This window comes from Sciurus carolinensis, unplaced genomic scaffold (genome assembly GCF_902686445.1).
Source record: "Sciurus carolinensis unplaced genomic scaffold, mSciCar1.2, whole genome shotgun sequence".
Lineage (NCBI taxonomy): Eukaryota > Metazoa > Chordata > Mammalia > Rodentia > Sciuridae > Sciurus > Sciurus carolinensis.
This window is the reverse complement of record NW_025920304.1, coordinates 104,527-130,961: the sequence shown is the minus strand read 5'-3', so window position 1 is coordinate 130,961 and position 26,435 is coordinate 104,527. Positions and strand designations below refer to the sequence as shown.

Here is a 26,435-nt window from a genome sequence, read left to right as displayed (position 1 = left end):
AGATCTTCACCCAAAGACACTGTCAACTAGCTCAATTTGTTTTTCCTTTTTAAATTTTTAACTGTGGTAATATACATGTAACAAAATCACCATTTCTTTCTTTCTTTCTTTCTTTCTTTCTTTCTTTCTTTCTTTCTTTCTTTCTTTCTTTCTTTTTTGAAATTCATCATTTTAATCATTCTTAAGGGTGCATACAGGTCAGTGGCATTAAGTGCATTCAGATTGCTATGCAGCCATCAGACCCTCCATCCTAGACTCTTCGTCTGGCAGACCTGAAACTGTCCCCATTGAACATCTCCTCCTCGTTCTCTCCTCCTTCTAGTCCCTGGAAACTACCATCCTACATTCTGTGTGACTAACCCCACCAACCATCATGTCTTGAGATTCATCCCTATTGCAACGTGTGGAATGTCCTTCCCTTTCCAGGCAAGGTAATACGCACTGTAGATCTGTAGCACATTCTGCTTATCCTCTCATCCTTTGATGGATAATTGAGTTGCTTCCACCTTTTGGTGATTGGTATGCTGCTGCTTTGAAGGTGGTTGTACCAAGACCTGTTTGAGACCCTGTTTTCTACATTATTGCGTGTGCTCACAGGTGGAATTGTTAGATTGTATGATAATTCTCTTTGACGTTTTGAGAAATCATATTGTTTTCCATAGAAGCTAAACAATTTTTGTTTCTTTTGATATAGGGTTGACAATTTCTCAAGAGTGTCATGAGCATCACCATCATCACCATCATCACCACCACCTGACAGGAAACAATTCTTACTATTTCAATTGCCCTTATCTTTACTTCATTCTTTGCAGTTTGTTCAGCCACATGTAAAATGTCAATCACTTATTTAGAATGGCAACACTTATCAAAAAGTTGACTTTCTTTGGACATATTCCATCATTAATCATCTTTAAATGAGTTGTGCAGAACAGAATTAAACACTTCCTGTAATAAAACACAGTGTGGTTGAAGAGCTATTTCCAACTGCTTCCCTAACCCTGCTAAAAAATAGTCAGATGCAAAAATCTTGCCAAATCTAGGCATTATCAGGTAAAAACACAGTCCTATGGTTGCTAAATTCAGTTAGTCCTCAACTTGTACTTTGTATCATTACTGCCTAAAAAAGTTCAGAAAACATTTGTAAAATGAAATTATAGCAAAGAAAGCCTAGAATATGTTGAAAGGAATTTTACCATATTTGTGGAAAAATTAAGGATTAGAAAGCATAAGATGATTTTATAGAACTTTAGTTTCCTTGAAAATGACAACTTTGAAGGTCTGAACTGGGGAAGGGGGGTGATAAAAACATGATGCCTGCCTACCAGTTGCATAAATGCTGTGTTCACCTGCTGTGTAGAAGGCACCTTGGCAGCTTCACATTTGTTTTCTGGAATCCTTATAATGGCCTTTCAGATGAGATTATCTCACTTTACAGAGGAGAAAACCAAGGATCTAGGAGGCTCAACAGCCTGCAGAAAAGACTATGCTTCCTTAAAGGCTGGATCAACAGAATATGATATGCTTACTCAGGCTTCTTTTCTGGATTCTTCCTTCTCTAGTTATTTCTCCAGAGCAGGTCTAGAGACAGCAAACTTGGTGCACCCTCTAGAGTTAAATGCCTTTATTTTACTCTCATATTGGATACTACTTTGGCTGGGTATATAATTCTAGGGCTAAGATACTTCTTCCTCAGAATTCTGGGAATATTATTCCAGTGTTTTCTACTTTTTAGTGTTGCTGCTGAGAAGATTCAAGTCAATACAACTCTCAACTATCATCCTTTCAAAGCTGTTCACCAATTCTCTTTGCCCTCAGGACTCAGAGATTCAACCATAATGAGGCAGGATATCCATCTTTTCACTCAGATGCTCCATAGTCCGCCTTCAATCAGAAGACTGGATATTCCTTCAGTTCTGGCAAATACCCCCCCTTGCTTCTTGCTTAATGACTCGCCTCTGCTCCCTCTGCTCTCCTGTGTATTGGATGGGGCTCTCCTGAGACTGCACCTGTCTGACTCCAGCCTCCCCACGCCTGCTCTGCCTGGGTAACATCAATGCTGTGCCATGCTTTGCACTGGGTGGGGAGTGGGCTTTGGTCAGCCCAGCTCTGGAAGAGGCTACTCTTCAACAGCTGCTCTGCAACAGCTTCTGTAGCCCCCAGACCCTCACGTGCTGCTGGCTTCTGTACAGAGCCTTCTCCTCCTGCTCTTCTGGATCAGACCTCTTCTTTCACACCTTCATTCTTTCTGTCTCTCTGAGATTGCATTAAATTTCTGGTCCACTATTCTTGTTTCTCTTGCCAGTGATTTCCTGGATTGTTTTTTACAAGTTTTAGGCTATTTCATGGCATTTGTGGCTGTCTACTGGTTGTAGAAAGGATGTGCTCAGTTCATCACACGGTCCTTACTTAATTCAGTCAGTGTTTTCACTGTTGATGTAACAGAGGGGACAAAGCACCAGTGTTCAGTAAGTTACCACTGAGGCCAGTTCTTTTTATATGACCCTGCTGAAGCCCTACTGAAAACCTGGAGCATTCTAGATGGATAACTCACAGTCAGTTAGTTCAGGCTTTTATGTCATGCTACATTTACAGCAAGTTTTTCATGGATGGGTTAGAAATAAGATGAATTTGCTCCTCTTCCCTGTCCTTTCAAATACAAATCTCAGTACCACAGGTGACCTGACCATCCAGGAATCATTTCCGGTAACATGCAATGGTGCACCATGGAGATATGACTACAGAATTAAGTTTTCACTTTCAGCATGGTTTTATTTTTCCCTGCAATGTTTAATACAATTCAAGTAGAGTCAAAGATGTGTGTGAAAACTGATGCCATTCACACTTGTTTATGATTCCAAAGGAGTGTGTGTGTGTGTGTGTGTGTGTGTATGTGGATGGATGTGAAGTTTGTAAATTGGATCCCATCAATAAATTTTACTATTACATAGTGTTTTGTTTACTAATAAATCTAATAAGCTTGTGAAATAAACTCTGACCATTATAATATTATTGTAATTAGTAAGACCAAAATGTAAGGGTGGCAAACCAAATGATGATTGTTTCCAACACTCCATGGCATTTTGGGGCTGTCTTCACCTGCTCTGTAGCATGGATCCCTGTTCCCCAAAAGGGGGTGAGAAGATGATGGTCCCAGAATGTGTGTACCTTGTACGATTCATGTGACTTTTCCATTCAGAGATGGCTTGGACCGGCTCACAGCTTCTTCAGAGGTCGATTAGTTCTCCATCTGCCCAGCGCCCCACATGGCCATGACCAGAGTCATGAGAGGGGCCAGGTAAGAAAGGAGCTGGGGTGCCAGCAATCCTATATTCCCCAGAGGCACATTCCACGCCAGGGCGGCAGTGTCCTGTGGCTGCTGTAACAGAGTACCACAGACCAGGTCATGTGCATGTGCACAGTTAGCCTCCTACAGCTCCGAGGTCAAGTCTACAATCAGGGCAGGCCTGCATTCCTCTCAAGGTTCTGTGAAGATTGTACTTCTGGGTCACCAACATTCCTCCACTGCCCCCTCATCACTTCATCGAATTGCTGCCTTGTCCCCTCTGCAGCTACTAGCACAGAGCCTTCTGGTCCCTCTCCCAAGGACCCCCATGACTCACCACGTGCTCCCTGAAAATGCAGGATGGTCTATCACCTGTACCAGCAAAGTCCCCTTTTCTAGCAAGGGCCACATTCAGGCACTAAGAGAGGGACATATCAGGCGTTATTTAACATAGCCAAGTTAGTTTTGCCTTGACCAAAAATCCTGGACTTCAAAGTGAAAGCAAAACACCCACCATTCCCTGCTTCCCTTGGCCTGCAGGGCAAGAGTTGAGACCCTGGGCCCCAGTCTGAGCACCCAGCTTTTCAGGGCCCCATCCTCACCAGAGCTTTCACTGCTGAGGTCTGATGGGGGCAGGAGGTGGGTGGGCCAGGGGGCCATGGAAGGCAGGCCCTGGTGTTGTGAGCCTGGTGCACCACGAGGGGCCCATGACACCATAATATGCAGCCAGGGAGTCACAGAGAACACGCTCCCACAGCCGGGGCAGCTGCATCCTGGTTCTGGACAGCAAGGCTGGCCTTCCTAGGTTTCTCCTGATGGAAGGAGGGGCATGCGGCTTCCTACCCTGCCACCTGCATCCCATAGCAGTGGTGAGCTGGGCTTGCTGGGCCCAGCATGGGGCCATATTCAGGACCCAATTATTCCCCAGTCTTGTCCCTCACCTCTGGTTGCATGCTTCATGGAAGCAGGGAGCAAGGGGTTCCTGCCATGACTAACAAAATAGATTATGGAGACAGCCACTTATCTTATTGGTCATCTTGCAAAAGGAAGGCGGCTCTGAGATTCTGAGGATTGAGCTGAGGTTCAGATGTACAGCCACAAGGCAACAGTGTACATCCCATGCCTTTGCCATTCTGTGCTGATGCTCCAGGAGAATAAGGAACCAGCCCCGAGCTCCCAGACCATAGGATGGGTCCTGGAAACTGGGACCTGCTTTCCTAGAGCCAGACAACAACCCAGGAGGAGGGAAAACTGGTTCCAAACCTAAATTACAAATCCACTTTCCATTTCCTTCATGCTTTATTTTCTTTCTCTTTTCCCTTTTTCTTCTTGCACAAAAGTTGGTCCTTTACAAGAATGCTTGTTGAACTTGGTTTTGTCTCATGTGTACAGCACATGATGTTTAAAATCTCCTCCAACATTATATGAGTTACAGAGACTTTAGAAGTGAACACCTGTGTGTGTGAATCACATTATTTGAAGAGGGTAAAATGAAAGATTTGCAGTCTCTGCCTGTCTTCCAAGAATGCTTAAAATTATGTTCAAAAAATTAAAAATAAATATACAAATAGAGAAATGAACAGAGCCCTGTGGCAAACTTTCCCCAGGATCCTGGCCTCCCTCTTCAAAACCTGGTACTGTAGCCATGACTAGTGACCAACTCAGCAATCTCGTAGTGACCCAGAGAGCAGTAGGCTCTGTGGGAGCGTCTGTTGAGCTGGTCCTGGCCACAGCTCAGCCCTCCAAGGGAGGACCATTGCTGCTAGCCATGAGACTCCACATCACCAGGCGGCCCCCGGCAGAGCCCTGGAGGCTGAGGAGAGGAGGCTCCACTGAGCCCACTCACTCCCACTCTCCTCCCCAGCTGTTTATTTCTTTTTTTAAATGAATGCACAAAATTGTATTTATAGCACATCTCAGGGCACATTACTTAGTATTTGCTATTTATCATAAGTCATTAGCAAACCACAAAAATAAAAACCATTAACCAGATAGATAGATACACACACACACACACACACACACACACACACACAACACTAAGGGATCCTTACAATTAGGTCTTCAGCTGCAGTTGACAGTTTACACTTGTGGCCATTCATGGGAGTTTCTAGAATGTGGCCTACAGAGTTCACACTGTTCAGTTATCTATGGAAAGCAATCTCCTACTGTGTTCCTTTTAGGGCCAGTTATATTTTATACCTTCCCCCATTTAAAGGAGTCTGTCCAATATATAGGTAATTTAATACAAATTCTGTACCATTTAGTCACTATAAAGATGGCTACACAATTCTTTATGATCTATATTTTCAACCATTGTTATATCCACCAGATTACACAAAATCAATTTGAAGAGTATCAACCACTAATCATAAGCCTTTCTAATGAAAATGTCTAAAAAAGGTATCAACTTCATGGTAATTAACAATGTAGTCAGCAAGTAATGAAAACTGAGAACTTTTGCAATACAATCATCAGCCCTTTCAAAGGTATAACATTTAAGATAGATTAATATAAGGCCTGGTCCATCAATATGAATGACCTTGAAATTAAACTTATAGAGTCTCATATTAGGTAATGGAACCAAAAATCACAAAAGTAATTGTTTGACCTAAAACCCACACCAATTTTTTTTGTTAATCTCTCATTCTCCCTCCTTTTCTCAGAAAAAGATTGCACTTACTAAAGCCCTAAATTTACAAATATTTCCTTGGGATCTAAAGGATTTGTCATCTAGTCACAAAGTTTGTCATAATTACTCAGGACCTCTCATTCCAATTTATTTTACTTTGAACGACTGAAAATAAAACTTTATGCAGAATTTAAGAAAATGACCAAAACTAACATATTAAAATTGAGATTTTTAGTAAAACTGTAGTTTCCTCAAAAGCACCCATTTCATAATTAATCACATGCCAGGAAAACTCTTTGATTTCAAACTTAAAACTTTAAAATTCCCTCTCTTTTAGAAAGGCTTTTTTATTAAAAAAGGAAAAAAAAATTACTATTTCTACCTAATGAATTCAGTCCTTCACCAGGTGCCTTGGTCCTGTGATTAAAAAGTCAAATGTGTAAGATTACATCTTGGAAACTAGCATGTTAAAAATCAATGAAAGGCTATAACAAGAATTAGAAATGTACATTTGATAAGCAATACAGATTTTAAAAGACTGGGGTGAGGGAGGGAAATGTCCTGTTTAAAACAGGACTATACACATATCAAAATCCTTGCACTAGATTAACTGCTGCAATGGTAAGAATGATATGGTAGTATCTATAGTTCAAACATTCAGGTGTCTGTGAACGAGATTCTTGCGATGATCAAATTTTAACACAGTAAAGATGAATAAATGCATCTTTGAAGTCAGAACCTAAAGAATATATTTCAAGAGTTTTCATATGTCAACAGATGTCTCTACATTGGGCCATAAGATCATATTAAAGCTCTGAGGAGTATAATCACATATTTACAAACTAAGAAACGTGTGATGTATTTTTCATTCATAGGTGTACTTGTGTATGGAAAGGAGGGTGGTCTAGAAAACAGTCATTACTTGAAGAGATATGGGGCAGTGTACAGAAACAGAGAGGTAAATAAAAGGCTATTTACCAACTTGTCAGAAAAAATTCGCATCTGGCAGCTAGAAAAGATGCCTGTCAATTATTACCAAAGGTGAAAAAATGAACTCAATTTGAATTTCAGGTTTGTTCTTATGTATGAAAATGGGAGCATCTATAAAAACAGATTTTTCTAGGTAGCTTGTGGAATCAGTTTCTTTACTTGGCAGTCCCATCCATGTAAAGTTTCTCAAAGACTAGCTAGCTGAGCTCACATATGGGGACGTGGTACTCTCTAAGAGTTTCTCAAGTGGAAGAAGGACTCTCCACAAGCAAGTCACCTATAAAAGAAGATGAACTTTGAATTATAAAAAGTGGAGAAAATGAAAGAATTTCAGTGAGCATTTTTCAAACCAACAGACGTCTATAACAAAAATAAAAGGCTAATTAGAAATGTGAAGTTAAAAGAATGTGAAGATACTAAGAAATGAAGTTTTACATCTCCTTGTATTCTTCTACATACCAATTATTTTTAAAACCCACAAAAATAGCTTTGATGGTTTAACACATCTAAAATTAATCTTACTCAAATACCCCAGTAAATGTCTAACTGTAAAATGTCTGAAACTTACTCTGTAATTTTTAAATGTACTTTAAAATGTTGTAACAAGTCAGGGTTTTAAAATTTGCTATAATATGTGTACTTGTAGTATGTCAAATTTCCCTGTAATGTTTCTTCAAAACCACTAAAAACCCTCATTAAACCATAACTAAACATCAACTGTTGTAGATTGGTATAGCAACACACAATTTTCACTAAGACCATTAAAAAAGCATCCCTTACATAGAGGGAGTCAATTATTGACATTTACACTTTAACTATAAAATTACTTCTAATTTCAAGAACTACATGTTCTTTAACTACGTTAAAGAAATCTCATACCTTCCTTTCCTATATTAAAAAGACTGATGGAAGATAAGAACATCTTTCCGAAATATTTTTTTAAACAAATAATATCTTACAAAAGTCACTGGGAAGTCTCACGACCCCCTTCTATTAAAAGACTGAACCAAATATGACCTTCAAAGCTGGATTTGAAACTTCGCTATTTCTTCAGCCTTTCCAGATACACTGGGGATGATTCCTTACAAGGATTCTGTTTTGTGTTGTTTTTTGCTAGAGGGCCTTCTGGTTTTCCAGAACAGAAAACTTGTCAATAATTTCATGTCTCAGTATCAAAACTCACAGATAAAGCTACCATAGTGCTCAAAGGACAATGCTTTGGGAGCATACTAGCTACTCCCTCTATATTAAGGTTATGCTGAAATCCATACTTGAATCAAGTGTTGCACCCCTACCCATTTAAGCACTTTAAAAAAAACTGTGACAAGTCCAATTCTCTCATTACACCCTTTTACTTCAGCAATTTAAATCAATTTCATTAAACTAAAACTTATTTAAAAATGAAGGGCTCAACTGAAAAAAGATAACTTCCCAAAGCTACAGCCTATGCTGACGCTTGGCCAAGCATTCCTATCCAATATTTAAAATGAGATTTCCATACCTGTCTTCATCACCATCAACAGGAATAGCTATGCTGAAGACAGAGGTGGCGAGGGTGATCATAGGTGTTAACTGGAGGGGGTTGGCCAGGGCATCTGCAACAGGAGGCTTCACAACAGGCTTATTTTCAGCAATGGGAGAAAGTGGCGGTTGAGGTAGGGGTTCTGATTTTCTTCTAGTATCGTCAACTTGCCGGACTAAAGGCTGGGTCTGAGTCTGAAACTGGCTTAGGTCAGACTGTGGTAGACTAGTTGGAGCGCTGTGAGTGCCTGGGGTTAAGGGCAGCCCAACATGCTGGATGACGCTGCTGCTCCTGCTGACCAGCCTATGGCTGCTCAGCTGCTGCGACTGCCCCAGAGGCGCGGGTACATTTGGCATAGTAACAGAAGTTGTAGACACACTAGGCACGCTGGGAGTAGGTAACGCTGCAGGCACGTTTGGAACTCCGGGCACCACGGTGTGAGGGCCACCAGCCACGGCTGACAGCTGACCGCTCTGCGGCGGAGGAACCAACTGGGGCTGCCCGGCCCTGGCAGGACCCAGGCCCGGCTGCACCACGCCTCCCACTGCAGCCAGGGGCACGCTAGCCGGCGGACAAGGCATGGCCTGCCCGCCCTGCACAGGTCCTGGCCCGGAGCCACAGCTTCCCTGGGGGGAGAAGACGTACCTGCCAGTGGAGCGGCCAACCAGGCGGCGTTCTGGCTGGCGCCCAGGGGAAAGCTGACCGTGGCGGAAGGGGTCGCTTCGGCGATAGTGGACGAGGACTGTACCGGGCTCGGCGGCTGCAAGCCCGACACGTGCTGCTGCAAGTACTAGTTGTGGCCGGAGGGCTGGACCGGCAGCAAATGCCCAGGCGGCATCTGAGGCTGGGGGTAGAAGTGCGCGGGGTGCTGCACCTCAGGGGCGCCGCCGGCGGGGCCCGGGTGCAGAGGCAAGGACACTGCAGGCTGCGCCAGGTCTACATTCGTCGGCGGCAGAACCTGTGTCCCGGGCCCTGGAGGGACGCCGCCAGGCCTGGCACCTGGGAGCTGGCTTGGCTGTGCGGCTACCATCATTGGCTGCAGCCCCGCAGCGGCTCCAGGGAAGAGCGGCAGCGGACCCGAGCTTTGAGCCACAGCCCCACCTACTGGCGGCGGCGGCTGCGGCTGCCCGACGCTAAAGCTCTGAGGCTGGGCCGGGGCGGGCTGGCTCATTTTCTCCGACAGGGGTAGCTGTGACACAGCAGTCAGGGAGCTGTCAGTCCCCGAGTCAGGCCCGGGAGCCCCCTGCATGGAGGCCATCACCACCACCGACCCTCCGGTGGCGCCCAGGCCGCTGTCCCGCTCAGCGGTCTGGTCGAAAGTATTGCTGTGCCTAATGCAGTCCCTGGAACGGGTCAGGACGCTGCTGTCCGAGTCCAGCTCCAAGTACTCCATGCACGTCCATCTGCCGCGGCGGTAGTGCTCCCCGCTCCCGTGGTCCAGATTGATCACCCAAAAGCGAGAACTGCAAGTGGTAGGGGGCTGCGCTGGGGCTGCCGTCCCTGGTCCTTTGGACAGGCCTGCCGCAGGGGGGCCTCCCGGAGTCCCCGAAGTGGGGGACGAGGTGGAGGCCGCCGCCAGGGAACTGGCGAGCGCCCTGGCCACGTTCCGGGCCAAAACGGTTCCTCCTCTGTTGGAGGGAGCAGCCGCTACGGCCGCCAGCTGCTCATCCAGGAGGTTTGGGGAGACAGTCCCGGGGGTCTCCGTGTCCCCGACATTGTTGAGCGTCTCTTCGGAGGAGCTGCGCTCGCAGACCTCCTCGCCCGTAATCCGTGGCCCCGGAAACTTCGAATATCTCGGAGGAGACGTCCTCGGTGAGAGACTCGTCCGGGTCGTCCAGGCTCTCGGTGTCCTCGGTGATGCTGGTGGCCATCTGGGCAGTGGTGACACTGGTGATCTGGAAGCAGCTCTTCTTCTTGGCCAGCATCTTGGACATGGTGAAGAAGGTTGTCGGGCACCGCCGGCTCCTTGGGGATCCCTCTGGAAACCGCGGAGTCGGCGCGCGGGCCCCCGCAGAAAAAGTCCAGTTCGCGCTGGTCCGCGGCGGGCCGCTTGCGATCACGGGCTGCTGAGGGCCGCGGGGCGCGACATCCTCTGCCGCTTCCTTTTGCTGTCGCGCTGGGGGCGGGGCCCCTCGCCTTTCCGGCGGCTCCGCCTTCCTCTTCGGTCTGGCGGCAGCGGCGCCTCCATTTTGGCCTGGGCACGGTGGGAGTGGGAGGGCGGCGGAGGCGGCGCGGGAGCGTGTCTGGCGGCGATCCAGAGCCGCGCGCGGCTGGGCGGCACCGGCGGCGGCCCGCCCTCCCGACTCGGCTGGTGCTCAGCCCAGGGACATGTCGCTGTCTCCTGTGGAAGCCGCTCGGGGAGGGAGGCCGGCTTGGTTCTCCCTGACGCGAGCCACCCGCGGGTGGTGGCGGGCCTCCCCGCGCGGCTCTCCAGGTGAGGGGCGGCGGGCGGGCGAGCAGAGAAGACCGGGCTGCCTGAGGGAGAGGCGGCTTGCCCGCCTTGGAGCCCCGAGAAACTGAAATTCAAACTGCTGGAGCAGCGACTGCAGCTCCCTCCCCTTGGCCAAGATGGGGCTCCCAACTGTTTTTGAAAGAAAAATTAAAAAAACATCACAGCCTCAGCACCCTGTGGTCCCAATGTCTCACCAGGTCGGGAGCTGGCTGTCTCTCTGATCCAGAAAGGGCATCCCAGTCACTCCACTGCCACTGTGACTCTGATTGCTGCTCCTGGTCCTAGCACAACACAACTCAGGAGTTGGATTACAAAGTGATTTGTGGTAATGGGAGTGAAGGAAAGGGTTATTCTGACTTCAGGAAGCAGCCCTTCAAGTTGGGAATAATGCATGATATGGAGCATCCATGGCCAGCCCAGTGGACGCAAGAGGTGCAGCTGGCTGGCCCGCTGTGCTGAGCCGTCTCCAAACCAGACACATAGACATTGGACTTGGTCAGCAGCCACTTTCCAGAAAACAAGGCAGTCCCATAAGATGCATATAAAATACAGCCAGCTAACAGGCATGCTGTTAATTAGCTGAGAGCGAGGGGGAGAAGACGGATTTCCATAATCACAATATCGGCCCCCCGCCTGCCTCTCCAGTGCTCTCATCCATTCGCCTTCTTAAAAGCCAGCAAGGAACCATGGCCGTCTTTCTCAAGAAAGCTAAAATTCAACCAGTTATCACATTCTGAAAGGTGAGGGCACTCAGGCTTAAAAACAAGAGATGAGTTATTTTTACTTCCCTTATTCCAGCTGGAAAATAAAAGAGAGATTATTATTGGGAGATGGTGTCTTTGGCAGGGGAAAAAGCATGCCCAGTTTTAAGGATTTCAAAAGACACTTTCATTATGAGCTGCTCAGATTTTTGTTTTGTTTTGCTTTCTCAGAAATTCCTTCCAATTCATTCCCAAATCCTGATGGTGCTAGGACTCCCAGAGCCTTGGTTTTTGTGTCCTCCACACCCCAGGGGTGAATTTGCTGAATCCTGTCAGATCCAGACACCCAGCACTCACTGAATGCAGCCTAGTCAGAATGGCAGCAAAGGTCAGAGCCAGGACCAGCCCCAGGCGCAGGCCAGTGTTCATCTCCAGGTTGAAGGCAGTTGCCCCATCACACCATGCAGCACAATGATTTAAAACAGCAAAACAGTGCCAAATAATTAGCAGATGAAACTCCCAGATTCCAACTGTATGAGTAGGAGATGAAATTAGCTGTTTATGAATTTCAGAAAGAGAGGAGACTGAAATGTTTTACAGTGTAGTTAAAAAGTCATTGACACCATTTGACCCAGCTATCCCACTCCTTGGCCTATACCCAAAGGACTTAAAATCAGCATATTACAGAGATACAGCCACATCAATGTTCATAGCTGCTCAGTTCACAATAGCCAGATTGTGGAACCAACCTAGATGTTCTTCAATTGATGAATGGATAAAGAAAATGTGGTATATATATATATACAATGGAATATTACTCAGCCATAAAGAATGATAAAATTATGGCATTTGCAGGCAAATGGATGAAACTGGAGAATATCATGCTAAGTGAGATAAGCCAATCTCAAAAAACCAAAGGAAGAATGATATCGCTAATAAGTGGATGATGACACATAATGGGGGGTGGGAGGGGTTAGTGTTAGGGTTAGAGTTAGGTTTAGGGAGGGGGGCAAGAATGGAGGAAGGAAGGACTGTATAGAGGGAAAAGAGGGGTGGGAGGGGTGGGGGGGAAGGGAAAAAAATAACAGAATGAATCAAACATTACCCTATGTAAATTTATGATTACACAAATGGTATGCCTTTACGCCATGTACAAACAGAGAAACAACATGTATCCCATTTGTTTACAATAATAAAAAAAAAAAGTCATTGAATGAGTTCCTCATGCTGAACGTTTCTTGGTGTCAGAAACAGGGTTGATGACACAGAAACCATAAATCCAGTCAGTAAGTGCTAAAATCACTTTAGCATGCCATCCTGACAAAATTCAATTAAGTTGAATGGAGGACTTCTGTGGACGCCAGCCTGGGTCCACATCCCTGCAGGCTTTCGCTCAGCCCATCTGTCCAAAGGGGGACCAGCCCCCATTGTGTGTGTTTGAGCCTTAAGTACCTGCTTCTGAAGAGAAGGCTCTGCGTTAGTCTGGCGTGTGTGACCCCAGCTCCACCTGCCACATGTGCACAGGACTGCTGCACATCCGTGGCTGGGGCATCAGCAAATGCCCTGTGCCTCAGGACATTCACAGCGACTAATGAATCAAAACTGGGGCTCCAAGGCCCGTTTCCTGCCCCTGTAGGTGTCAGGTAATGCTTCGTCCGCTCCCTGGCAACGTGTGACTTGGCAATTATTTCCTAAATGGCAAGCGAGGCATGTTGTGCTAACAAAAGTCCTGGCCTGATTTTTGAAACCAATTGCCCAAGAGGAAGGCTCAGACCATGCATGCTGGCGGAGCTTCACTGTATCTGAAATGACAAGGGTTGTTTGTTCACTGGGGGAAGAAGCGCAGTTTGCTCCAGTTGTCTGCCAACTCTTTAAACGGGAGCCTCTGATAGAAAACTGAACTTGATCTGGAGCCCGCTCTCTGGGGCAAGCTGAAGGGCTGTGGAGGAGCCCTCCCAGGCAGGGGTGGAGCAGAGACACCCAGCCTGGAGCCAGGCCAAGTGCTGTTGTGGGAAACCTGCTGTCCTCCCTGGGAAGGTGTGTGCAGATGCAGGTCCACAGGTCCAACTTGTCCCTGTTCTGTGCTTAGGCTCCAGTGCCTCTGGCCTTGACAAACACCTTTTCCCTGCTTGTCCCATGTAACTGTGTGAATTAAGTCCCCCCACCAGACTACAACCTTTCTGAGCTTGCACCAGACTGCCTTATGCCCCAGTGACTCTCTCTGCTTGTGGGTGGCTCAGTGGCATTACCAGCTATTTCTTTCCTGACATCTCTGCTTTGAAAACAGAGGGTAACATGATTTTTTTCTTTCCCAGGGCTTCCCAGAAGTAGTAGTCCCTGCCCAAATGTATAGGGCCGCACCAGATCACAGGCAGATCCTAATTGGTAATTGTTGGGACACCATTCCTAGAAGTCCCAGGCAGCATGTCTAAGAATAATGTCAGTACACTGCAGACCCTACAGGTGCCCTTGGACAAGGTGGGTATTTTAGGATCTGGATGGCATGGGTAATTCTGTGTGTCCTCCTTGCAGGAGACATGGAACAGCCATGGCAGCAGTGACTCCCCCTTATGAAGACAGGCCAGAGGAGTACCCTAATTACACAAGTGTGACATGAACAAGGCCACATGAACCACAGTAAAATAGTAAAAGACATTCAGAGGACAGGAAGCCCGGCACGGGACATGAAGCCCATCACAGTGGTGGTGGAGAGTGATCCTGAAGACTGAGGCAAAGTAATCACTGATCCTTATTTCCATTGAATTCTTAAGGTTCTTTATAAAAAAAAGGAGGGGAAAATCAGAGCTTGAATAATTTAAATTAAAATGTCTAAAGGTGTTATGTGAAAAATTTCTGTAGCATGCTCCCCAACACATTTTGCAAGAATGTTTTTGAAAATTACCTGGGTACTCGTAAAAAGTGAACGCTTCTTTACTTACAAGGTTTATGTCACTTGGTGAAATTTTAAGGTAATCAAACATTCAATTGGACTTTGTGCTGGATGTAAAATAAAATTGTTCTTTGAAAATCAGACCACAGGCCACCTACTGTATTTTATTTGTAACAAATGGTTGAACTATCACGGGGTTATAGAACTTAATATGTAAATTGCAGTAGAACTTATAATTTCTGATTCAAATCCCCAAAGACTGACATTTAAGTCAAATATATGAGTGAAATTTTGCTTCTGTGCTATAATAATGCACATAATAAGTTATGGTCAAAAATCTGCCCATAACTAGAGTAATTAATAACCCAATAATGTATTTTTAGTTATTTAATCAAAGGTATAAAAATTACTGAGGTCAAGTTCTTCTTATAAAAATGAAGTTTTCTAAGGAATCTCCACACTGCTTTCCAGAGTGGCTGCACTAATTTGCAGCCCCACCAGCAATGTATGAGTGTACCTTTTCCCCCACATCCTCACCAAAACCTGTTGTTGCTTGTATTCTTGATAATCGCCATTCTAATTGGGGTGAGATGGAATCTTAGGGTGATTTTGATTTGCATTTCTCTTATTACTAGAGATGTTGAACACTTTTTCATGTTTGTTGATTGCTTGTAGATACCAGCTTTTAATTTCAATGGTGACAATGCTAAATCTAACCCATTAGGGGAATTTCTCACACAGCCAAGTAGTACAAGTTCAAGAGAAATATTGATGCTCATATTTCAGGTCTTTACTAGGAAATAGCAGAAAAGCACTATTTTTCTCCAAAATGGTCTTGAATTAATTCTTAACATTGACTGAAATTGATCAATCTTCTATAAGCTCGACTTGATCTATGGGCTAAGACAAAAACCATGAGGCAAATCCCATAGAAACCATGCACCACCTAGGTAAGCAGGTGGGAGGTTGTGGGTGGGCATTTCTGGGGTCAAGGGCTATTGTTCTCTTTTTTGTGCTATAGGGAACTCTGAAGGAGTGCCTTTATGCCGCCTGGTAGCAGTCATAGAGGTTTTCCCTTTTGCTGTCATCCCAGATGTTAAAGCCTGTTGGTAATATAGAAATTTCAATTTTTAATAATGTCTGCTAAGCAGGTCAAGCAGCCCACAAGCTCCTGAGGTCACTGGCTGCTTAGGGCCCTTGTCCTCACGGACTTCCTTGGACAAAGACTCCACACTTGCACTGGTGACACAGATGTCTCTGCATCTCTTGACTCTGGCTGCTGGTACTGAAGGCATTGGAGAGTATCATTTTGTTCTTGCAGCTGTGTGGTGGGAATTTATTCCCCACCACCCTGCCTCCCCCTCTTCTCGGAGGCCAGTAGGATCCACAGAGTTTCCATTTTGCTTCATGGGGAATATGAACTTTGTTCAGTGGCTTCCAAAAGAGCAGAGACCATCCAAACTAAAAGTTACTCACAAAGTTCTCATCAACCCAATGACTGAACCTCCGTGGTATCCTACATATCCACTGACACCCCCTACAAAGAAACAGGATGGAGTTGTCTTTTAGTTTATACCTGCTTTCTGGAAAGCACATGACTGGGCAGAGAGATGGACAGAGCAGAGAAAGGCACAAAGAAAAGGACCAAGTACACAGCAATAGAAAGTCAGAACCCAAATATCCGAAAGCTACCTCACAGCAGAGCACTGAAAGAATGAATGTGTGGCCTTTGGAAACAACAGCTGTGGCCTCCAATGCACATGGCCACCAAGGCACATGGGCTAGCACCCTTCCTTAAAGTCCTGGTCATTCCCTGGTCACAGCTGCCATCCCCTCCCAGCTGCCAGGCACAGCATCACTCTCGGATCTCTACCCACCCATCCTCCATCAGCGTTGCTGGGCCTGGGTCCACTCATGGAGACTTCATACTTTACCTGGGAACAGTGAGGCAGTCGGGGATGCTGCTCCCTGTGCAGGTCCCATCTGCCTCCCTGGAAGCTGCAATTCTTCTGTGACCCTTGAGTCTCCCCATGTCACGGCTCTTTCATCCTTATCCAAGGTGATCGATCATCTCTGTGCCACCACCTATCTTTTTGATTCAGTGCCAACTGAATTAGGGAAAGCTGTCAGTTCTGCGCCCTTCTTTGCACTGAGTCTCATTAACACCTTTTTCCTCTGCCTACATGCCACTATGACTTAAGGAGACTGTTGTTACTAAACACGAGAAAAAAATTGAAAAGATGTTAGAATACAGTTGTTTGTCTGCCTTATTCCAGTTCACAAATAGTGAGCAATTTCAAGTAAAATATCTCCCAGCAGGCTGTAGAGAACTTTTAGCCTGGGCATTTCAATTTCGGCCAGATTTATGCCTGAGTCCTGGGCACAGAGCTCTGGGGGAATCACTCACTCAGTGAATGTTTAAAATAAGTTCCCGCAATGACCAATAGCTCTGAATTCTCTAATCAACCAGAGGAACCTGGTTGACTACTATGAACATCGTAAGGGTAGCTGAGGACCTAAGAGGGCCTGTGTGTCCAGGATAAGGTACTTTCCCTTGAACGGGTTCCACAGGTGGACAGAGGTGGTATCCCCTGTAGGGCCACGCTGCTTTCTTCCATTTCAAGGATAGCCCTGTGCTTTCATAGGACATTGTCTTTTACCAATTTCCCAATGCCTCTTAGAAAACCCACCCAGAGGGGAGCGACATCTAAGCCTCTGCAAGGTTGAGGGTGATGCCTGGACCTGACATGAGTGTGTCAGACAACAGAAGGTGTAGGGGCATCTAAGAGATGCCAGGGTGTGGTTGTCACAGGAAGTCATCATCAATCAAGTCCCCAAAGTAGCAAGCACCTCGCTAGGGTGTCACTCTGGCATAGAGCCTCATAGGACCTCAGACTTGCATGCACTTGGGTTTTTACTCGCTGCTCTGTGGCCCAGGATGAAGTTCATGCTGACCTTTGCATAGTCTTCCTGCTCAGGTCTCTTGGAAGGAAAGATGCATCTGGCCATCAGAGTGAGCAGCAACAGGCACCAGCTATGGTCTAAGTCCATCCTGGCCTCAGGAGAGGCTTTGGTATGCAGGCCCAGGCATGCAGCCAGGTGCTGTGTATGCTGCATACATTGGAAGCATCCATGTGTTGAGCCAGCCTCACACTGGATGGATCTGCACATCTTGATTGAGCCCACAAGTACCTGGCCTGGTGATAACCAGTTAGCTGCCAAACAAAGAAAGTGTGTCCCTTGTCCTCAGGGTTCCCCTGGCTCCTGTGCATACATGACCCACTGTCAGCCATGCCTTCCTAGACTGACTGACCCTTTTTCTCCCTCACTAGATTGTGGGCCACCTGCCAGCCATTGTGTAACTTCAGGACTCAGCACAGAGATGCATGAAAAAGATTGATAGAGTGCAGCTTCCCAGGGACCAGCATTGCTTGGCAGAGACACATTCACATTGATCACCTGCTGATCCTGCAGTAGTTTGGGACTGGGCACCTGAAAAATTAGGAATGCTTGCAGGAGGGAAACTGAGGCTGCCTGGGGAGTTCCCTGGGAGGGGATCGTGACTCCCATGGCAGGAGTCCTGGACCCTGGGGCAGGCATCAGCAGGTCACTCTCAAACATTGGCCACGCCAAATGTGCATTTCATTTACGTGGTCTAGTGGTCTGTTACCCTAAACAAGCAGAGCAAACCACCCTCCGACATATGGAAATTTTTAAAATGCTCAAAGGCTACCTCAAGTGAAAAACTCTGGAGGAAACTCAACATCTTTATTGTGTGTTTTTAGAAATTTCTAATCAATTCTGATATTTTAGTGCAACCCACTTCTTGTGCTCATGGTGGAGGTTCCTGTGGGTGTGGGGACTCTGGGGCACCCAAGAGTGGAGAGACTTCAGTGACAAATGAACCAGTGAGCCCTCTGTGTCTCTGTCCCATGCCATGGTGAGGCATCCCCAGGCCTGCCCTGCAGCCATGCCAGGATGCCCACAGCAGGACTCCGAGCTGGCCTAGAAAGCCAGAGGGTTCTGCAGGATGGTGCTCACCTGCACTCTGTAGCCCACACCTCAGTGCCCAGGTAAGGAAGGCCTCTGAATATTTTGACTGAATATTTTTAATGTTGGTTTTTCTATATCTGTATGTCAAATGATTTAGTTTCGATGTAGCAAATTAGACTATATTGAGGAAAATCATTTTTTTAAAAATGTGACTCTTTGGGGCAGAATGTTATATATTCCCCCAAATTCATGTTATGAAGACCTCACAATGTGATGTATTGGGATGTGGGACCTAGGGAGTTGATTAGGGTGCAGTGGGATCATGAGGACAGGGTCCTCGTGATGGGATTAATGCCTTATAAATGAGACGTGGCTGCTCTGCTGCTGTGTGCCGTGTCAAGCGAAGGTACATCAGAAGGCAGTCATCATTTGTTTAGTCAAGAGAGGGCCCAGGCACCCCTGCTGCCCCCAGGCCTCGGGCCCCAGCCTACACTCTCAGGAATGGGCTTCCATTGTTCCAGCCAGTTACCTGACTCTACAGGAGGACATTTCCCCCAGGTAGACCAAAAAGCAGAAATAGCAATTTTTGTCCTTGAAATTAGTAAATTCAAAACTGATTTAACAAGAGATAGAAAGAAAAGAGAGGAAGAAGAAAGAATATGATGGAAAAAAGAGACTGAGAAACAATTTACACCGAGGTAGAAGTCGAGATGTTAAATGCCAACCCTCAACAAAAACTGATTTTTAGAACCAACTAATCTACTCCTAAAATATTTCTATGTAATTGAAATCATTTTCATAAATGCTTGGATGAAGGGCATGGCTATAATAAGCATCTTTTCTGGGCTAGATTACACCATTGTATCAAGTTAGAGTCCTAATTATCAGGTTTTTCTGGGAACAACTGGGTGAGTGCACTTGTACTAAGATATATTTAATTTGGTTTTATATAGCACCTTTCAGTGCATGCCATGCCTTATTTCAGGTGCTGTAATGAGTAATGGATTAGACACCAGCAGGGCAGCATCTCCTCAGACAAACGGAGATGGCATCACAGTCTCAGCAACAGTCAACAATGGAAAGCCAGGTTTGTAAGAATGCTCGGTCCTGTTCTGCAGGATGGGCAATCCTGTCCTGCCCTTCTTAATGACTGCACGATGCAGATTTAGTGGCCAAGGGCCAGGGAACCTGAAGGTACCAGCATGTGGCATCAGCATTTCCATTGGTGGGGATGTGTTGGAGGAGCTGAACTCACCTCCTTCCTGTCCAAGGGACCACGGTGGCCTGGCATGCAGAGAGGGCAGCTGGAGAGGATGGAGCTGTCCACACCTGTGCCCTAATAAGTAGGTAGTTGACCACTGTGTGGCTCCAAGCACAGGTTGAGTGTGGATTAGGAAATTTGATGACAGAAGATTTTAGGTACACAGGGACTGAGACTCAGAGTCCTATCCCCAAGCAGATAGATGGTCTCTAAGTATCCCTAAGAGTCAGAATTTACACATATTTAAGTTTGCTTGGACAGAAGATTCTCAGGACATGAGACTTTCAAAACTAAGATGGAAATTCCTGGGCCAACAGGGACCACGTGGTCAGTCCCCTATATCTGGAGCAGCATCTCCTAAATGTGAAGGCTCAGACCATCTGCATGAGCTCATTCATTAAAAACCCAATCCTGCACCCTAATCCCAAACTTCCTGATTGAAAACTCAGTGGGGCAGCTTCCAACAACCCCAGCTAAGTAGCACTTTACTGACCCATGTGTGTGAAAATTTCCTGAGAACCATTTTCCTAGAGAAACTAAAAGAAGCTGCAGATATGTTGTCACCAAGGAGGAGTTAGCTGAGCCCCCATGGACTGGGACAGACCCCAGGCCCCACAAAGCCCACTCAAGGGAGACAGACAGACTCAAGAGGTGGGGATCTGCAGGGCTAAAATCCTGGGCCTGTCCTGATTGCCAAGACATTAACTAGGCCAAACACATTGTATCCTCCACACATCTAGATAGGGTGAAGTTACTCTAGGACACAGCTAACCTAAGATAAGGTAAGTGGTCTCTATTTCAGAAAGTGAAAGCAAGCTCATGAGAAAGGAGGGTCTACTCCAGGGTAGCTGATGCCTGGTGGTGCTTCCTGCCCAAAAGCTTCTTGGGGGATGAGAGGATCCAGTGGGGAATGATAGCATGGAAAGAACAGAGCCAATTTTTCTGTCCAGAAATCACCTTCATGTAGTGTTACCAGCACTCCATGAGGTAGCTACTGCTGGGCCTGTTGTTGAACAAGACAGTTGAAGCTGGAGTGACTTCCCAAAATCATGTGGTGAAGAACCTATACAGCCAGCACAGCAGACCCATGTCTTCCTATTATAACCACCCACAACCCAATGGCAGTCCATCTTAGATCCTAAAATTATAAGTGTGCTTTATGCAAACACTCTGAGTGACGTGACCCAGGGGCTCCCCTCCCCGCCACGTCCTGCCATCACCCCACCTGGCCTTTCACTCAGCTCCACCCTTAACTGTGTGACCTTGAGAAACTTAAGTGATCTGTCTGGGCCTCCCTATCCTGTCCAATTTCGAGAACAGAAATAGCAAATTCCTCACAGTTGTTGTAAAGATAAAATAAAATAAGTTTAAAATAAAGTAAAATAAGAACAGGGTCTATCACATACTAAATGCTCAATAAATGTAAACTATTCATGCATCTTTATGGCAAAATATACGCATTAATGAATGCTGGATTTGCAATATTACAATTTGGTCACAAATCACCATGAGCTCCGAAAAGGAAGAGAGCTCATCTGTTTTGTTTTCTGCCTAAGGTTTGCTCTCAGCTGCAATGATCATGAAATTATATTCAATGGCTTGAGGCAGTTATCACATGGAAAGGTCTAGCTGAGAACAAAATGAACAAACTTAGTCTCTGGCCTCCAAAAAGCTCTGTGAGTGGAGCAATAGCCATGTTCAATTGAATAATGATAGCAACTGTACAGTGCCAACCTTCCGTGCGCCAAGCATCTCGTGTTCATGAGCTGTTTCATTGCTTACAACAATCTCACAAATTAATTGCTTCATCCATCATATATTTACCCCATGCCTATTAGAAGCCAGGTATACTGTAATATATTCTGGGAATACAATCATGAGTAAGAGGGACCTGCTCTGCCTTTTCTGAGCTCACACCACTACAGGGGACACATATGGTGCTGTTCTGCAGGTGTTAGTATTGACCCTCTATGATAAAAGAGGACTAGGCTCCAATATTTAGTAATGCCCAATTGACATGGCAGGCATGAGATGGTATATGACTTCAAGTTCAGGTCAGTCCAGTTTCAAGGCTCATATACTCCACTACTAGATGGTGTTTATAGCCTACCAGGCTCACTAGAGGAAAAGTCAAATGCAGAAGCAAGATGCAAGAGTATAGAGAAAGTACTGCTGAAAGTCCACGGAAGGAGGTGGCTTAATGGTTTCAATCGCCTAGACAGGCTTTAGAGACAGTAAATTTCACTTCAGACTTTAAAAGAATTCAGGTTTCCACAGGCAAGGAAGAAAGTTATTCTAGGCAGGAGGACTAGGATGTGCAAATTGATGGAGTTCAGAAAGGGAGTCCAGAGCCTTGGAGCTGCAGGAAGTCCACCCATCCTAAAATGTCACATCTCTCTGGGGGAGGGGAAGACAAAGTTAGAGACTGGGACAAAGCTGGAGAAACAACTCCAGGCAGCTGGACAGTGGCCCTGGACACCATCCCAAAGTTCATGGATTTGACTGGTAGGACCCTGGGGTTTGGGCAGGGATGTTGCAGGAAACATGAGGCAATAAGCTATCACCTCCTCTTTTCCTCCTTTCTAGCTTGGACCTTTCAAAGAAGTTCTGGCCCAATGTCTTCTTCCCAGGCTGCCCTTGCTTCCATGGTGGGAGAACCAACTATCACCATTCCATGGGTTCATGCCAGTCTTTCTAGCCCTTGCTAAAAAGCAACCACTAAGGACGTTATTCCTTCCAAGTTCCCTACCCACCATTTACAGAAAAGTACAAGTGAATACTGCTTCTTTCTCAATAGAGTGGACACACCAAGTCATGAAGTTGGACATAGGCTAAGTATTCCATCATTACATGGCAGTGGTCTTTGAGTGACCTAGCCCAAGCAGGCCCAATAAGCACAATGAAGTCACCTGCTTCTCCTGCAATGTTCCTGCCCAAACCTGAGTCCCAGTATTCAAATCCATGCACTTTGTGATAGCACCCAGGGCCCCTGCCAAGCTGACTGGGCTTGTTTCTCCAGTTTTGTCCCAGCCTCTAACTTGGCCTTTCTTTCCCACTGAGATGTGACATTCTAGGCCCAAATGCCCTTGGTCCCACTTCTGATGCCTGTCTCTGTCTCTCAGCCTGCACCTGTGGCTCATGGACAGTCCCCTGCAATCAACTAGCCTACAAAGAGAAGAGTTGAACTGTTTGCAGATGATCCTGTATGACATGAAAGTTCCATCCTACAGTGGACAATGCAGCACTATATTTCATTCTGGGACATCCCTGAAGGACATGGTGAATTCCTTCCAGGTTACAGAACTTCAAGCATTGCTCCTAATGGTCACTTTTCCTAGAAGGAAATATAGGCAGAAAATTGAGTATATGCCAATTCATGGGCTGTGGCCAATGGCTTGACTGAATGGTTAGGGACTTGGAAAGGGTTGTGACTGGAACACCAGTGATAAGGAAACTTGGGGGAACAGTTTGTAAATAGATCTCTCCAAGTGGGAAAAAAGGAAAGATATCCATGTACCACATGAGCACTCACCAAAGAGCAGCCTCAGTAGAGGGAGAGCTTTATAATAAAGAAGGTAGGATGACTGTTCTTGGGACACAAGTCAGTTACCTCTCTCAGCACCTTGTCATCATGAAGAGGCTCATAAAGAAAGTGGGCATGGTGACAGGGATGGAGGGCACACATGGGCTTGGTGACATGGACCTCCACTCTTCATGACTGGCCTAGCCATGCTATTGCTGAGCGCTCAACTTACTGGCAACAGAGAGCAGTGGTGGTCCCCACTGTGGTATTGTTCCTTGGCAGCCCTGCCAGCTGCTGGTGGACAGCTTCTGTCATGAAGGGGGCAGTGTTTTGTTCTTACTGTGTAGATACTTACTCTACATACAGTTTTGTATTCCTTTTAGGTAATGCCTCAGCCAAAACTGCCATCCATGGACTTACAGAACTTCTCCACCATCACAGTATTCCACATGTCACTGTTTACAGTAAACTCACTCCACAGTCAATGAAATGTGGAAAGGGCTCAGGGTCATGAATTCATGGGTCTTATCCTATTCCTCACCATCCTGAAGCAGCTGACTTGACAGAATGATGGAATGGACTTTCAAAAGCAGTATGGCACCAGTTGGATGACAGCACCTTGCAGGGCTGGGACAAGGTACTCTAGAACTCTGAATATGCTCTGAACAGCATCCAAAGTACAGTGCAATTTCTCCCATACCCAGAACTCATGGGTCCATGAATCAAGGGATGTACTGTTAGCCCTAGTAGCCTACTAGCAACATTTCTGCTTCTTGTTCTAATGGCTCGGGCCCTGCAGATCTAGAGGTCTTAGTTCAAAAGGGAAGACACAATAGTGATTCCACTGAGCTGGAAGTTAAGACACCACCTGAACATTCTGGGTTCCTTGACCTCTAAATTGTTAGGCAAGGAGGGAATTTACTACAAGGACTGAGTGATTGATCCCAACAAACAAGAAAAAAATTGGTTCCACAATGGAAATAACAAAGGCTATCTGGAATACAGGAGATCCCTCAAGGTGTCTCTTAGTATTTCCATGTGTGTGATTAAGGTCAGTCCAGGAAGGACTACTAATGACCAAGACCCCCTTAAACAATTGTCACTCCACCAGTTAAAGATTCATAACCAGCTTAGTCCTTTGTTGAGAGCAAAGGAACTATGGAATGAGAACAAGAAAGAGGTATTTATAACTACCAGCTACTACCACATGACCAATTGCAGAAATGAAAGTGGTAATTTCCATTAGTGTTTCCTCCCTATTTGATCAAGAATGTGTATATGTCTTTTTCTCCCCTTTATCCCTTTATTGTGTGACATACGATGTTTTGACTTTTATCATAATATTACAATATTGTTACCTTTGCATAATAGTGCTTAAGTTTTAAAATAGGAAGAGAAGAATAAACCTCACAAGCACGTCACTCCTCCCCTGGGAGCAGGGTGGGAGCATTCCATAGGACAGTCCCAACAGGCAGAATTGTGACCTTGTTGTTGTCTTTATTTGGAAATTAAATATGGCTTAAGGAAATGTGTGTATGTGCTGTGTTGGCAGTGGGGGGCTTGTGTTTCATGTGTCAACAAGACGGGACCATCTGGCACATAGCTATTGAGTCAAAATTATTGTATGTGTTCCTGTGAGGATATTTTTGGATGAAATTAGCATTTAAATTGATAGAACTGAGTCTGCCAGCTCATTGAGAGTTCATCCTGGCCTCTATTTGGTACCAAACAGACATGTACGCTGTGGCAGAATGAGGAAGCATACCAACCGCCATGTTTACCAGGAGCCATCCGTGAGAGAGGGAGAGGGAGGAGAGACTGGTGAGGGTAGTGACCTGTCTTTTAGTCTGGAGAGAGGTAATAACCAAGAAGAGTTATGTCTGCAGCAACTTCTCTGGCAATCAAGGACGAGGTCTGGGCCACCAGAACGCAGCACCATTCTCATCAATGTTAAACTTCTTCAAAAAGCTGGGCCATGAGCAATTCACCTCATTCCAAGATAAGTAATTTTCCAAAGGAATAAGCAAATCAGCAGAGAATATATTTAAATTACCTCTTTAAAAGGGAGACAATGAACAGGAAAGCACATGGTAAATAAAGAATATTCACTGTTCAATATTCAAGAGTTTACTATGGGTGGATGAAAACTTCCAAACATGCCCAAGATTTTTTAAAAGTTAGTGAAATAATTACTTCTTATATACAAAAATCTAAAAGAAAAGCAAATTTTTTAAACACAATTTTTTTCTTAAATTATTTCTTACACATTTTTAAAATTTTTTTCAAAATTATTTCCTAAATACAAAATTTCAAAGCAGGGCAAATAAATAATTATTTCCCAAAGACAAAACTCTCAAGGAGTTTAGAAAATACATGAATAGGAAACAGCAGGAAAAGAAATGAGAGAAAAAAAAGGAGTGAACCAAAATATAAAAGCTTTGTAGAAATGAGGGTCACATTAACAGCACCATCAAGACCTGTGATTGACATGCTCACAGATGGATCCCTGAAGCAGAAGCTGAAAAACTGGAACAGAAAAGAAAACCACTTGGAGATATAATGTAAGAAAACTTTCCAGAAATAAAAGACAACTTGAACCTACAGACAGAGTACACTGTGGACCAACAGAAATAGTATCGAGTGATCAATACTGAGACATATGCTAGTAAAGTTATTGATCCTCCAAAAGAAGAAAGAATCCTTCGGGGATCTAGAAGATTTGCCAGCTCTAAGAACCATTTGAGGAGAGAAGGCTGGAGCATTCAGGGCTTGGAGCCATAGAGCCACCCCCATATTCCCAGGGAGGGAACTGTTCCTGAACAAGCAGAGGTGAGCATACAAATGCATGACTCTACTAACAGAAAAATAGCTCCAGCAGCTGGGCAACCAAGAGAGGGAGTGGGCTAGAAATAGTGTTGTGTTGGTTCACTCTCTTCCTCATTGTTCATGTCAGAACAAAGATATCTCCCATTCCAAGACCATAAATCAAGTAATATGTAAAAGTGCACATACATACACATGGGCAATAAATGTAAACACCAGGAAAGTAACAGAATTTACTAAACCTGGATAGAGGGAGGTTACACAGTTGTCATGGGGATGTATACCTCTCGTCATTTATAAAAAAATTATCATTTTATAAAACAATAAAATAGCTTATCTTAAAAAATGAAGAAGAGAGAGAATCT

At 45.3% G+C, this 26,435-nt stretch overlaps 1 protein-coding gene across 1 annotated transcript; it reads right to left on the bottom strand.

Annotated features, from left to right (window-relative positions):
• Positions 1-8,406: 8,406 nt before the first annotated feature.
• Positions 8,407-10,361, bottom strand: LOC124975554 (TSC22 domain family protein 2-like; the record flags this gene model as incomplete). Its single annotated transcript, XM_047538216.1, is given in 3 exon segments — positions 8,407-9,038; positions 9,041-10,187; positions 10,189-10,361. Coding segments are annotated over 3 exon segments (1,952 nt in total), but the record flags the coding sequence as incomplete, so codon positions are not given.
• Between the last annotated feature and the right edge of the window lie 16,074 nt (positions 10,362-26,435).